At 34.0% G+C, this 16,530-nt stretch overlaps 1 protein-coding gene across 1 annotated transcript; it reads right to left on the minus strand.

Annotated features, from left to right (window-relative positions):
• Window positions 1-1,255: 1,255 nt before the first annotated feature.
• On the minus strand, window positions 1,256-2,589 carry LOC149236553 (peroxidase 5-like). The gene is made up of 4 exons (XM_089368949.1): window positions 2,371-2,589; window positions 2,075-2,269; window positions 1,792-1,969; window positions 1,256-1,680 (listed from the first exon to the last, which is right to left on the minus strand). Exons 1-4 carry the CDS (start codon window positions 2,587-2,589, stop codon window positions 1,259-1,261), a joined length of 1,014 nt encoding a protein of 337 aa, XP_089225075.1. The 3' UTR covers window positions 1,256-1,258.
• Between the last annotated feature and the right edge of the window lie 13,941 nt (window positions 2,590-16,530).

A 16,530-nucleotide genomic window follows, 5' to 3' on the forward strand; every position in this document is an offset into this window, starting at 1 on the left:
TTCTCCTTAGTAAATATGCTCCAAAAACATGCCTTCAAAACAACTTTTTAACTTCGAGCCATGAAAACCATTCTCCACCAAATCCCAAATATCTTGAGAAGAAAACAGAGCCTTCATTATTAAAGCCCAATAATCAAAATTTTTCCCACTAAATTGAGGTACCTGAAGATTAGTCAAGCTTGTGCTTGATGCTGCCATTTTTTGCTGTAAAAGAAAAGCTTCTCCAAAAATATGCCTTCAAAACAACCTTTTAACTCGGAGAGGCAGAGGAGAGTCTTTCCCTCAACACTTCAATGGAGATCAAATTGAAACTAGACATGAGCTTAAAACACAAAAATTTGACCACAGTAGAAGTAAAAATTTGGAGCAACAAAATAAAACATTGGCTTATAATTCTTAATGCATGAAATACATTCACATGGAGGATGCAACTCCGTCACCAAGTAAATAAAATTTCTTATGGTGTTTTACACTTCACCACTAGTTGAACTATCTATGAAACCCAGTAACTGTTTGCTCCACGATTTTCTCCACTTGACCTCTTAGACTTACATCCTGTACTATGCAAATGAATTTTATTTACATATTTATCAAAACATACAATTTTGACTCATTAATACACATGACAGAGCAAAAATATTAAACAATAAGATGGGTGATTATATAGAAAACAGTTACTGCCAAATACAAATAAATAAAAATAACAGTTGTGGAGTGAATGTTTGTTCATAGGTTTTTACCTATCCTTCATTAAATATACCTTCTTTCTTAATTACTTGATGTTAATGACGGAATGGAAATTTGTATCCCTACTGAAAAGTTAATTACTTGCAAACAAAAATCAGCAACCTCCAAACAAAAACTTAATTACTTGCAAACAAAAATCGACAACCTCCCAACAAAATCTACTGAACTTGCAAGATCAGTATATTTAACGTGGTGGTTGGGATTAATTTTCCAACAGAAATTTCGATTTCATTAAACCATATTAGTTATCGAATTTGAACGAGCTTCACATGTGGGAAGTAAATGAATATGATATCCAACACTACAGGAATTCAATTTGCCACCTCGTTTCGTAACCCAAAATCTAGGGAAGAAAACTTCCGATAATTTATTATTTTATTGGAAGAACATAGCAGTTCATACACGCGGTGAGAGAAGTACATATAATTTATTTGGGGAGAAGCGGAAGCGCATTTCGAATTGAAATAATATTCCAAAACTCAGGCAAACGAAATTGAAATTTCCAATCTGATTAACTGTTGGCAACTCTACATTTGGCATGGACTCCTCCCTGGGTGCCAGTCAATACGCTAATCTCTCCCATTTTTATCATTGCAGCAGCAAACTTTTTCTGCCACGCTACCAGGTTATAAGAACCCGAGTTTCCAAAGACACTCGATTTGGTGTTTGGATTTATAAGCAGAGTTGCATCGGATGTAAACAAACCACGTTTAGCTATAACGTCGTTGTAATACAAGTTGTCTAGGATGAATGGCGTTTCAGGATCCATGACCACGGTCGTGTTGGCGTTGTTGGGGCTGCCTTGGGGACACTTTTGCTTCAGTTTCTGAGCATACGAGGGATCAAGGGACGGGTCTGTGGTATTCGTGCCGTTGAAATTGTAGAGCCTACTCACGAATGAAGTGCAGTGAGAAACACCAATTGTGTGTGCTCCTGCATTCTCCCAAACAACACGAACATTATTATACTCTACTATTATTACACAACCATTATTACCATCTACTGGCGTTGACATGTTAATGATTTGCAGGTGCCAGAATATACCTGACAATGTAACCATCTCGTCCTGGGATAGACCTTTGGATGCAAATAGCTGAGTTAGCTGGGTTACACTGAATGTAGGTGGAGGCAGATTTCCCGGAATATTGGAAGCTAGTGAAATATTTCCATCCTTTCTTCCAGCCGGAACATCCCACCAGAGGGGATATCGAATGGGCGATGCCTACAATCAGTTCCGATGCATTATTAGTAAGCATTGAGCATTGTTGTCATGGTCTGCTATAATTAATTTAATAGTCATGATGTGTATGATGTTTAAGACGAATACCAGAAATGCGCTATCTCTAGCCGCAAATGCGACTATATCTGCACACGACACCTTCTTTGGGCAGATCTTCTCTAATAGCGTTTTCGCGTTGTCAATCACGTTGAATCCTCCGAGACTCGGGTTGTTAGCCAGAGAGTCTTTCTCCGCTACGAACTGGCCGGAAATGGAGTCGATGAGAACGGAGCCATCGCATCCCTGAAAATGAAGGAGATCCAAATCCATATTTCAGAAACATTATTCATTTACACTGTAATAACTGAGAGTAGTACATTATAAAAAGTAACTCAGATACCGACCCTGACAAAACAATCGTGGAAATGCAACCGTATAAGCTTAGCGGCTATTTCAGGAGAGCTATGGAATGCGCTTTTAACCACCCCGAACACAATGGGTTCCGCCGCTGGACAAATATTTTTGTAATAGCCCACCGCAAGGTTGTCACCTAATGCAGCCCTAGCTAAGGCACAAAATAATACGGTAAAGAGGGCAGCCTTACGGCACAGAGCCTTTGCCATTTCACCTCCCTATACACTGACATCATCATAACACGAGAAAATGAAGTTATTTCGATCATTAATTTTCTTATAAATATAAAACCCAAAATCCTCAATGACAAAGCGTGAAAGATTATCTATTGGCACGGAAATTCTCACCTTGGATGACAGCAGGGAGCTGATCCTTCGCAGAACTAGTACTCGAAATCTTGAGTTGGGAGATAACAGAGTCAAGTTCGTTACTGAATACCTGAGAATCATGTATGTGAAGCTAAGTATTTATAGATTTATATACAGAATATATATATATATATATATATATATCTATATATATATATATATATATATATATATATATATATATATATATATATATATATATATATTAAACCTACTACACGGTTTTTGTCACCAAAAGTTAGTCGGGTTGTCCTATCGCTGACAAAAATTACAAAAAATAAAACATCCAGTTTGTATCAAATATATTAAAAAACTATTGCTTTATACCAAAGATAGAACGTGGTTTCTCTAATATACGTCACAGATTCTTATACCCTCCTCTTTCATCGAAATTAAATAGACACTCATGGTGGCAACACAAATCCTTAGGAGTTGGCGGGTCCTCAACTTCTCCCATCTCTGTCATTCGTGCGTACTTGAGCTGATTTTGAAATATTTTGGTTGACTTCACTCTTATTAATCAATTTTTTTTAGAATAATATTCTGAAATAGGGAATAGAAAGAAGGATTACCCTCCTTCGTCGAGGAAACAAAGGAAAACTACGACTTTGTATCAGAGATATAACGTGAACAAACAAAAGAACGCTGCGCCATTGTATAGAGATATAACGTGGAGGTGTGGTTTCTATAATTTTTTTAAAACATGTCACATATTCTTGTTCTCTGTCATCCAAATTAAATATGCATTTTTGGTTGACTTAGGTTTAGGAGATTATTTTATATTATAGCGTGTGATTAGTTTGAAGAGTTTATCCAAACCTGTTATATTTCTACCATTAATTTGAACGCCCATTATTATCTTCTACTATGACATATACTAAATATATAGTGAAATGTTCCATCTATTTTTCACGTTTAACGAGGCTGGTGATAGATGCTGTTTTAGGCTCAAGAGTATAGTCACAATTTTACTAATTCATCCCAAATTTCTTTAAGAACAAATACAAATCTATCTATTGCCACATTTCTGGTGAGAAACACGGCCTAACTAACTCATCCAAAATTTTCTTAATAACAAATGCAAATCTATCTATTCGATGCAAATCTCCCTATTCTAACCATTCTACGTTAAAAAGAAAATAAGAAGACTTGTTCAAATTCAAACCCTCCTAGTTAAAAAAATTAATTGATATAACTTGTTCATATTCAAGGCCCAACTAAGAAATTCCCATGTTGTGCCATATTTTCAGCAAATACCAGCGTCACGTTGTATTTTAGTATTCAATCTATTACAGTTTGTGGCCGGGCATGTCTTACCTGTAGCTGAATCCGGGGAGAAGAATTGAACGGGTCAAGCTGCTACTAAATCAAAGCTCCGTGCAAGAGTGTGCTAGCTTCTCTTTTTTTATTGATTATTGACTTGAGAACTATGCAGGCTGCTCATTTACTGCAAGGCGGGAAGCTGACTAAATAATTGTTATTTTTAGATGCCTTATTCTGGGTAAAGTTAAAGAAGCTATAACTGTGCAGGATCGTGGAGAATATGAGATTTATGGTGCATCGTAGTATTTCGCGGGATATCATGAATTTTTCTTCGTGGGTTGATGCAATGATATGTAGTATATTGCTTGTATTATCGCGTGATACTTTATAACTTGTTTGCAAATAGTATTATTAGGTATCACTAATTTGCCTTTGAACTTATATATCCCACATTTAACTTTATGTATAGGTTTGGACACGAAAATTTATTGTATATTTGGGTCATTTTCATCTTTTGTTTTTAATAAATTTGATGGAATTTTTAATTAATTTTTGTATAAAAATATAATAAATTTTGTATTTAAGTAAAAGGATTTGAGTATATTGTCATTGCACTTGACTAATTTTGATTTTTTAATAAATGAAAAGACAAGATTTGATTTCAAGACTTCGTCTAATACATAGTTTAATAATCTAATGCATGATATGAAAATAATTTGAATTATTTTTTAAATGTTATTTTTCACCACATGTTAATCTAGCTTCAAACATTTCATTTCGTTAACAGTTATTTTCTCTAATCAATTAACAATAAAAATAATAATATTTCTTTTTGTTTCAAGTTGTTTATGATTCTCTAGGTTTGATTCAGTAGGCTTGATTGTGGTCTCAGAAGCCACAATTTAGGGTATCTAATCTATCAAAGTCACCTGGGCATAGCACGCACCTAGGCCACACCAACCCTAAGCTCAATGGAATTTTTTAATACGTCTTGTCCCCCTAGTATAGGGCACAACCAACAAGGTGAGGTGTGAGGTTTGGGAAGGAGCCCATCCCCAATAGATTCTCCTAAAAAAATTGAAAATAATTTTATATTATTGATTAATAATATTAATTAAATAATAATATTAATTAATAATAACAATCAAAATTATTATGAATCACAAAAGTCTGAGATCTAACATAAAATAATAATAATTTTCTATTTAATAATAATAATAATGTGAGTTTTCAACCTATTTACTAAAGTTATACATTGATATTGATTTGATATAGTTTAACAAAAAAATCAACAGTATATGATTTTTCCCAAGCTTAGTATAATACTAATTTAGGGAAAATATTTTAACGGCTTTTCAATTTCAAATGAGATAATAACATATTCAATTGAAGTATTATTTATTTCACCATTTGTTAACCTGATTGGAATCTAATGGTTTCATTTGATTAACCTGTGTGACCAATAGCCTCATCCATCACCTAAATCTATATCATTAAAGTTTATCTGAGTTTTTCAAACACATTTACTAAAGTTGTACATGTGATTGATCTATGTTTTCCACATCTATCAAGCTTGTGATAGTTAATAAAAGAATGAACAATGTATGGTTTCAAGGCTGCGTATAATACATAATTTCATTATGGAAAATATTTTAACGGATTTTCAGTTTCAAATGAAATAATAACATATTCAATTTAAGTATTATTTATTTCACCATGTGTAAAGCTGATTGGAATCTAATGGTTTCATTTGGTTAACCTGTGTGATCACTAGCCTCATCCAGCATCTAAATTTCGGTGGAGTCTGTATGCCAGATGATAGCTGGCAATACGAATCGTTTCAATACCCCGAGTAGCATTGTCAATTTGCAGAGTTTTTATGCCAGATGATAGCTAGCAATACAATCGTTTCAATACACCCCGGGTGGCATTGCGAACTTTGTAGTGAACACTCTATCGATGAATTGGTTATGTTCCCCATTGATGCAGGAACTTGATGAAGGAGCCTGTGAAGATCCTTCTGTATATGTCGATAAATGTGGTTGAAATAATAACATGTGAATTGGTCATGTTCATCGTTGATGCAGGACTTTGTGAAGATCCTTGCCTTGGAGAATAGATGATGAGTCTTTGAGCTGAATGTGGTTGAACGTTCTGACCTGCAACATAACACGACGTCTGTAACTCACGTTTGGCTATGCATAAGTCGTCGATGTCGAGAAAACTCCTAGAGAAAAGTTCCTGGGAATGATAGTACTAATGTGCTAGTTTAAATGTTACCAAAACGAATGTACTCGTAACATTTCGCACTAACTTTTCTCTGAGTTTTCATTAACATTTAAACCAGCACAATCACACTATTTTTAGATCATTGGCGTCCCTTCTATAGACATCCACGTTTAGGTAATAGCCTTTAGCTTAAGTTGTAGCCATTGATATAATTCGAAGCAACATTTACAAATAACTTTTCTCCGATTTCTCAATAGCATTTAAACTGCACAATCACATTATATCTGTTTTTAGATCTTTGGTATCCCTTCTATAGCCATCCACGTTTAGGTAATAGGCTTTCGCTTAAGTTGTAGCCATTGATATAATTGGAAGCATAATTGTTGTGGACTTATAAAGAAGGGAAAGTCGTCCAAAAATAAAATAATATTTAAAAGAATATATTTTACATGATTCATCTCATCAGTGAAATTCAATTTATCGGTTGACTAAGTTCATTCTTACAACTATCAAAGCCTAACCGACTTCTCACAACAATGGAGACCTTCAAACTTTCAGGCGAACTTTACTACCGCATCGTATCAGTAAAATTCAATTTGCTAGATGAATAAGTTCATCCTCACAGCAATCAAAACCTAAAAAATGTCTCATAGCAATGGAATATTCAGTCTCCTTTGAGTCACGAATACGACAATTCACTTGTGCTGGCATTCTGCATATAAACATGTATATAGGGTAACGATTTCGGGGTCTCACTATCGTCGACCGTTGAAGCCTTTCGGATCTCTAGGAGTTGTAAGATACACAATTAGAAACCAAATGCAATTGTATATTAATTGAATTTAAAGAGTGATGTATATTATGTACATATAAATAACTTTTCTAAAACTTGAATAACTAATTACCTTAACACACCATAACCTAAATCACAACTTCAGGATTAGATGTCTAATACTCCTTAATCCGAAGGGATGTACCAAAATCTAAGAATGAGGGCTCAAAATCCCAAAAAGCATCTCACCTAAGAGCTAAATAGGTACCTTATCTTTACGGGTCATCTAAATTTTACATTGTTGGATATGCACAAATAGGGTCTATCTACTCTAATAGAGCCCTTTTTAGATTTCATTTCCCATAATTTTGGAAGCTAATCTTGTTGATCCACAACCTATCCCTATGGAAGCTACCTAGTGTAATGATCATGAAGGCCATTGTGGGGTTGCTAAAATACGTGACATGTTCCTCATTTATGAACCTTTACCTTCTAGGATTGACAATTATCATTCATGGATTTTCTTTGGGGTTATATTCGATCATCATCCCATCTATCTCCAATTTAATTTCAGTGTTTTGTGTCCTAGATCCCCTTTTAAAATCTGTCATACTTGGTTAAAAGAAGATTTTTTACATGGTCTGGTTAGATCGGTTTGGGATCAATGTCATCCCCAAACCTGCATATCAACAATGGATCGATGACAACTAAAGTTTTCTAATTTAAAGTTGGATGTCAAGAAATGGATTGGTACCCTTCTCCATGAGCATACAAGGGAATCGGAGTCTATTGAAGAAGCAATTAATTATTTCCAATCGTCCTTCTTCTCTATAGGTTTTCCTAAAAGTATCAAAAAGGATTTATGTTGTTTCGCTGAACAAATGACTTAGCTATTGAAGGCAGAGGAAGAGAGATGTGGGTTAAGAAGTCATGCAATCTCGATTAAAAGTGGTGATCGAAACAACAAGTGTTTTCACAAGTTTTCCTCACAAGCATAACAAAAAAATTATCTAGGATTTTATAGGATTCGAATGGTGTGAATATATGTTCCCAACAAGTCCTTGGGAAGGCTACATATTCTCATTTGTCTAGTGTTTTTGGAGAGTAGGGTGAGTTTTCATTGTTGGAACAACTCAAGGTGCTACAACATATTCCTTAGCTTTTCTCAAATGAGGCCTTGGTCATGATTGGTGCTTCTGTTACTATGAATGAATTGAGGTATGTACTTAAGTCATTTTCCACAGATAAGGGCCTAAGATCAGATAGGTGGCCTGCGGATTTCTACTTATCCATTTTTGATATCTTTGCTTAAGACATGCTTGATGTAGTGGAGGAAGATTGTACTACTAGTAAGGTTTCAGGAGCCTTGAGTTCTACTTTTCTAGCCTTAATTCCAAAGTTTTATAAACCATCATTGTTTGAAGATTTCTTCCTTATTTCTCTTTATAAATTGATATACACAGTGATCTCCGAGGTTGTGGCTAATAGAATGAAAGATGTCCTTGCTATTTCTATATCTTTTGAACAATTTGGGTTCCTACCAGAAAAACTTATACATGATGTTGTGGGGGTGGTGTAAGAAGCCATCCATATGATCAAAGTAAAAAACCACAGAGCTATGATATTAAATATGGACTTGGTAAAGGCATCTGATGGGGTGAATTGGGACTATTTGAGGCTACTTCTTCTACACTCTGGTCTTGATTGGTGGGTCACAAACTAGGTTATGAGATGTGTTAGCTCTGCAAATTTCACTATTCTTGTTAATGGCACACCCACAACTTTCCTCCCTGCATCTTATTGCCTTGGGTAGGGATGTCCCCTGTGGCCTTTCATATTTCTATTGGTTATTAAAGGACTAGTAAAATGATTGCACAAGATAAAGCCCATGGTTTCATTAGAGGTATCAAAATTTCTAGACATACTTCCCTTACACATTTAATATTTGTTCATGATGTATTAATCTTTGGTGATTATACGATTGAGGAATGGAGGGACTTCATGATATTTTCTCAACATTTTGCAAAACATATGGTATGCTAATTAATTTAATGAAATCATCCTTTTATTAACACAATGTTTCTATTGATTTATGTGATTCCATGAGTAAAATCCTCCCCTACAAAGTTTCCCAATTGGATTTGGGGGTTTTCTATCTTGGTTATCATCGGAAGCCCAATTTCTATCAGTTGGGGGATTGGAATTGGTTTTTGGAGTGAATTGAGTGGCATATTAATGTATGGTGTAATAAATGTCTTTCCATATGCTAGAGAATGACCTTGGTGAAGTCTATTCTCGAAGGTATACTTCTTTATTCGTTTTTAATATAAAAAGTTATAAAATCTATCTTGAGGAGACTTAGACATACTTTCTTTAAATTTTCGTGGGTAGGACAGAAGAAAATTAAGGGTTACACTTGGTTAATTTGGAGGTGCTATCTAGGCCTAAAAGTTCTCGTGAGTGGTGTTTCAGGAATCTACATCACTTTGGTTTGTCCCTTGCATGTAAAATCTTATGGAGTATATTGAATGGTTATGCCCTATGGAGTAAAATTATTATGGATAAATATAAAAAACCAATCTTACGCGGAATGGTTTTGGTCTAGCAGGCATCCAAATTTTGAAGGGGGGTCATACTTTTGGAGAGGAATGTTAGGCTCCTTGAAATGGATCAGGATATTTATCACTTGGAAATTTGGTTGTGGAGAGAATATTTGTGGGGACAAACCCCTTCATTAGTGAGGAATATTATTACAAATTATCTCCAAATATCACTACTCTTTTGAATGGTTATCAAATTTACAAGTTAGGCCATGTCTATGTACATGATGAAACTAACTGATTTTTGTCACATGGTGCTCCTTGGCTGACCTGGGTCTCGAGGGTACTGTGGCATTTGAGTGGGAAGGGTTTGTCTCTAAATTATATTCTACTGGCATATTTTTAAAGCAAGAGGTGGACATGATTGTTTCACATGGGAACGTTGCCTCTGGACATGTCACAACTTGATTGGCATACAAAATTATCAAAGGGTAGTCCTCTCATTCAAGTGTTCAGAGGTGGATGAGTCTTATTTGGGACTGACTAATATTGCCCAAGCTTATGTGTTTCTTATTCTTTACACAACAAGATACTTACTTGGAATAAATTCATTCATCACGGGTACACTAGCCCAAATATCTACATCCTATGTATCCAAGGTCAGGAGTCTATTGATCATCTTTTCTTCTCATGTTGTTTTTCTAGATCTCTATGGCTTGAGGTGGGTTGCACCCTTAATATATCTAAGCTTGGTCTGGTTCACTATCTGGACACGTGTGGACTAGTGGATTTAGAATAGAGGGTCTTTCAAATTTAAGCGAGTCTACATTGTTTGGGGTATATGGAAGGTATATAATAAGTAAATATTTGAGGGTGATTGGTCAACATCAGCAAGATCCTCCGTCAGGTTATTGGCCTCTTTTTAGATTATCTGCGTCCTTTACCCTCATTATATAAGCCTCGTTTTGTCTCTGTTTTAGATATTTCCTTTTAAGATTTCAGAGGATATTTTGATGGTGCTTGTCAGTTGGAATCTTGTGGCTGTGGTGGTCTCATCGCTATTCCTGGAGACACTTTTATCCATTTTTGGATGAATTCGAGTTATGGAACTAACAATAAGGCTGCGGTAGTTATTGTTTGGGCCTTATAATTTTTGTTGCTTCTACGAAATTATCTTCCTTTCAAATTTTTGGAGACTCGAGAGTGGTGATCGATTGGATGGCAGTAGGGGAAAATTACAGACTCTACTTCTACAATGCTTGATGGATTAAATCATGCTGTTGAAGAAGTACTTCGAGAACTTGTCCTTCCAACATATTCTTAGAGAATTCAACGCGAAAACTAACATCCTATTGAATAGAGGTCTTCAGGTTGAGGAAGGCTATATATTCCCAAAGAATTTTCATGAGGGTATCATGGTTGGTCGTAGAAGACTTCATAGTTCTACATGCCACAAGCATCATCATCCTTAGTTTGATTTTACATAATCTTGCTAGCACTTGGTTTCTGTAAACATGTTCTTTCTTGTGTCAGGCATTTTTGTCCTATATCTAACATCATTAGTTTTTTGGGGTATTATGAAGAGGTGAAGTCATAATCTTTTTGCATACACTGTACTTTTGATATTGTATATCTCTTGGTTACTCTAGTAACTTAGAAGCCCTACCACAATTTACAAAGAAAATATTCTCAACGATTTTAAATTATTAGAGGATGTGATATGTTGAAATCATGTTTAAGATGTAAATGCATTTAAAAAACCAAAACCAGAAACAACTGGCATGGCCTCTATTATCATGATTACGACTGTGTGCTACTACTGTTACTTTAATTTTTATGTCCACAATATATAAATGCATTCAATACACCCATCGAAACAATTTTACAGCTATGGAATCATTAGTATCTCTTGAATAAGAGTACAATAGCGTTATAAATTATTCTCTGCGATAGTTGGAACAAATTCCTATTTAGAGAATCTGCTGTTGTAAATACCGAAAGTGAGATCGAGCTTGAACTGAGGGAAAATCCCCTTACATTTTTCTTGCCTAACAACAAAATAGCATCTAGTCATAGCAGTACACACATAAGGGCAGCATGGAATCACGATATCCGAAACGAATCTGAGGTTTTTAATTGAAACCATCAAATAAAATGGACGAAGGTTGAAACAAATGAAATAGTAGGGAATGAATGAATTTGTCTTATAACGAAGAAAAGCCATACAAGAAAAGATAACTATTTGAAATCTTTTAATTGTTGTTTACATTTTTCATAAGCCCATTTAAACCCTCATAGCCATTGAAATAATTATGCACCGTTGTAAACACTGTGCAAGAGTGGAGATTGGTAAAAAAAAAGCTAGTAGAAAGCTTTTAACTTCATCAATTAGATTATCTATATCGCTAAAAAATAGTTTCAAATTACAAGCCCTAGTTTGAAATAGACTATAAGGTAATTAAACTACTTTAAACTAGATCCATATATATATATATATATGCTTGTAAACATAAATTTGTGGTAGATTTTAGTCAATTCCATTTTAATTTTTTGATAAATTGGGTTGATTTTAAATAAACTTTATGTCGGGAAATCAGAGAAGTAATAGAGAATGCGACTTTAGGCCAGTCAGTCATAAACCGATAACATAATTATATATTTAAAAATCTAATTTATATCTTTAGTATAAGTATAAAATAATTTTAAAAAATTAGTAAAATAAAAGATTGATATAAATATAAAATATAAAATTTATTTTTTAAGAATTTGATTGATGATTATATTGAATATTTAATTGCAATTAATCGTTTCAAGAGGGTTAAGGGTTTTTATATTGGTAGAGATGCAATGCTTAAAAATTTCACTCATATAAAATTTGATTAAAAAAATAAAAACATAATTTTTTTTAATTTATTGTTTTTTATGGCATTTTCAACTAATTTTTTTCTCATGTGAATTATTTAAAGGTTAATAACTAAACTTACCTAAGTCCATCTTAACTCTACATCTACCAAGCACCTAGAAAGATCAAATCTCTCTTGAAGTGCAAACCACTTTGAGAGTGAAAATAGATTTGATCCTTCTATAAATTTATTATATCCAGAATTCAGATGAATCAGGGCTTATTTATATGTTTTATTTATGTTATTGCATAAAAATGTCATATAGAAAGGTGGTGTAAAAATAGATGCACAAACATTAAATAGAAAAGAGTTTATCTAGTGAACAATCATTATTTTAATAATAAGTAATATATATTATTTTTTAATTAATATTTGTTTTTTTTTTTTTTTTATAAGAATATGTGTTTAATTGAAAATAATAGCTCTATAGAATATATATCTTTAATTTATAAAATATAGAGATTAAAATTTTTGAAATTGAATTGTGTAAGTTTTAAAAGGTGAACTCTCAAACCCAGCTTAGATCCATCCTAACTCTGGATCTATCAAGCGCCGAGAGGGATCAAATCTCGCGAGGTGAAAACTTGTTTTTTGAGTGAAAACCTTGAGGAAAAGTTTGCAACTCGAGAGATTTGATCCCTTTAGGCGCTTGGTTGATTCGGAATTAAGAAGAATCTAGGTTGGTTTCAGTCATGTGCGGCCAAGGAAAATCTATCGAAAACATGATTAATTTTATCAATAATATGTAAATACATCTAATATTAATATAATCATTTTAAATGTTAAATATGTCTCAAATTAATCTAGTCATTTTAATTTTAAATTTGCTCAGTTACCTCGGTTTGTTGAGATGATAAATATCGTTAATAACTTTAATGATGAAAAATGATGAAATAAAATTTCTCAATGCAAAGTGGCAATGTAATAGTGTTGAATGATAGAAAATGTGAATAATAATAATGTACTCAATTATAAATAGTCTTCATTGTGATCAATCTCAAACTATTTTCTTCTACTATTCTTATTGCCACCCTTGTTAGTCTTGTCATATTTTCATATTGATTATATGAAAATGGCATTTGAAATCGTAAACCATTTAAATATTTAGCTCGATTTGTTGTAGTAAAAATCATACCTTGTCTCTCTTTCTCTACAATATTAATAGGTTGAATTACTATGACACAAAAATCAATGTACATTGCCAATATTTTTTTGTGCTTACACTAAAATCAATGCACATTTTTAATCAAATCACTTTAAAATTAATGTACCATCATGCATCCAATTACATCAAATCAGAAATTAACATCTACACTGAAATGAACGCATTTAATGCAAGCAATCAAATAAGATTAGAAAACAACTTCTACATTGACATCAATGCATCTAGTGCAAACAATTAAATAGGATTAGAAATCAACATCTACACTCCAATCAATGTATCTAGTGAAAGTAAGCAAATACGATTAGAAAACAACATCTACACTAAAATAAATGCAGTTAGTGCAAACAATCAAATAGGATTAGAAATGACCATCTACATTGAAATCAATGCATTTAGTGCAAGAAATGAAATAGGATTAGAAATCATTTACATTGAAATCAATTCATCTAGTACAAAAAATCAAATATAATTAGAAATCAACAACTACATTGAAATCAATGCATCTAGTGCAAGCAATTAAATAGGATTAGAAATAACCATTTACATTGAAATTAATACATTTAGTGCAAACAATCAAATAGGATTAGAAATAACCATTTACATTGAAATCAATACATTTAGTGCAAACAATCAAATAGGATTAGAAATCATCTACATTGAAATAAATGAATCTAGTGCAAGCAATCAAATATCATTAGAAATCAACATCTACACTAAAATCAATGCATCTAGTGAAAGCAATCAAATAGGATTAGAAATCACCATCTACACTAAAATAAGTGCATTTAGTGCAAGAAATATTCTTCACTCTCTCCCCCCTCCATCTATATCTATATCTCTCTCCATATCTTCTTTGTATCTCTATCTCATCCCCACAAACACACCCACTCTCTCACTCCATATCTATCGATATCTTTGTACCTCCCTCCCTCTCTCCATCTCTATCTTATTCCCTCTCTTCATCTTCTATCAAAATATTTATTCCCCTTTGTCTCTCTATATCACCCCTAAAACATACACTCTCTTTCTCTAATCTATATATCTATTCCTCTATCCTCCTCTCCATGTCTCTCTCTCCCTCTCTCTCCCTCTCTCTCTCTCTTCCCCTTCTCTTCCTCTCCATCGCTTCTCTCTCTCTTTCCTCTTGCTCTCCTCTCTCCCTCTCTCTCCATCTCCCTTATCACTCCCTCTCTCTCTCTCTCTCTACCTTTCTCTCTCTGTGGCTTTCTTCTTACCTTCTTCTCTCTCCCATTCCAACTTCTTTTCTCTTTCCCTCCATCTCTCCACTCTCTCATAATTTGTTTCTTCATTTCCCTCCCACCTCTCTCTCTTTCTCTCTTCACACTCCAACTCTATTATTATATCCCTCCATCTCTCTCCTTCTCTCCCCCTTCTCTCCATATCTACTTCTTTGTCTCTGTATCTCACCGCCAAACATACACACTCTCTCTCCATATCTACTTCTTTGTCTCTGTATCTCACCCCCAAACATACACACTCTCTCTCCATATCTGCCTTGTCCCTCCATATCTCTCTCCATTTCTCACTCTATGTATTTCTTATTCCCTCCGTATCTACCTGTCGAACTCCATCTCTCTATCCATTTCTATCTCCTCCTCTCTCTCTCGCCCTTCCTCTCTATCCCTTTCTCTCCTACCTCCCTCTCTCTTCCCCATCTCTCTCGCTCTCTCGCTCTCTCTCACTCTCACTCTTCCCCCATCACTATCCTCCTCTCTCTCGAGTCCTCTCTCTAATCCTTCCTCTCTCTCCCTTTCTCTCCATCCCGTCTCTCTCTTCCCCCATCACTCTCTCTCACTCTGTCTCTCTCAATCTATGTTACTACATCCCTCCCTTTCTCCTTCTCTCTCCTTCTGTCCCCCCTTCTCTTCATCTCTCCTTCGTTGTCTCATTATATCACCCCTAAACATACACACTCTCTCACCATATCTCCCTTGTTACTCCCTCATTCTCTCCACTTCTCACTCTCTATGTCTTTCTCCTTCCCTCCCTCTCCCCCCCTCCAAATCCATCCCTCTATCCCTCCCTCTCTCCTCCTCTCTCTCAAGTCATATCTCTCTCTCTCTCTCTCTCTCTCTCTCTCTCTGTATATATATATATATATATATAGAGAGAGAGAGAGAGAGAGAGAGATTTTCCTCCAATGCTCTCAGTATCACCCTCCCTCTCTTCCCTTCCATATTTATGTCCCCCTCTCCCTCTCTCTCTTTTCATTCCTCCTCTCCCCTCTCCTTTCGTTTATCTTCGTCTCTCCCTATCTCTCCACCTCTATCACTCTATGTCTTTGTTCGTCCCTCCGATATATATCTAAAATTTATATATATATATATATATATATATATATATATATATATATATATATATATATATATATATATATGACAATATAACAAATTTAATATTGTATTATTCCAAAGTTATTAAATTTAACAATATTAATATTATAATATATTAATATGAATATTATATTTAATAATAATAATAATACTATTAATCTTTTATTATTAATATTAGGGTTAATAATATTTTTTTGCATGGTATTAACAATAATTTGGCCCATAGGCTTCACTTAAGTAAAACCTCTTTTTTGAGTGTTGATAAATATAAAAAGGATTGTGGAGTAAATATAAAAATAAGTTTTATTTATTTACCATACCTTTGGTTTATTTATATTTTTATTTATTTGCCATGTATTTGGCCCATAAGCTTGGTATATAATGAGATGTTGATTTATAATCGTATTTAATATATTTGTTTTTATTTACCATACCTCTTTATACTTCTTTTATATTTATTTATTTACCATATCTCTTTTATAAATATGGTGTTTTTCCCATGGTATTTAGTCAATGGTATTAACATGGTATTTATCCCATAGGCTTCACCTAAATA

This window comes from Pinus tabuliformis, chromosome 8 (genome assembly GCF_031772625.1).
Source record: "Pinus tabuliformis cultivar Carrire ecotype Pingquan chromosome 8, CPIR1, whole genome shotgun sequence".
In the NCBI taxonomy this organism is placed as follows: domain Eukaryota; kingdom Viridiplantae; phylum Streptophyta; class Pinopsida; order Pinales; family Pinaceae; genus Pinus; species Pinus tabuliformis.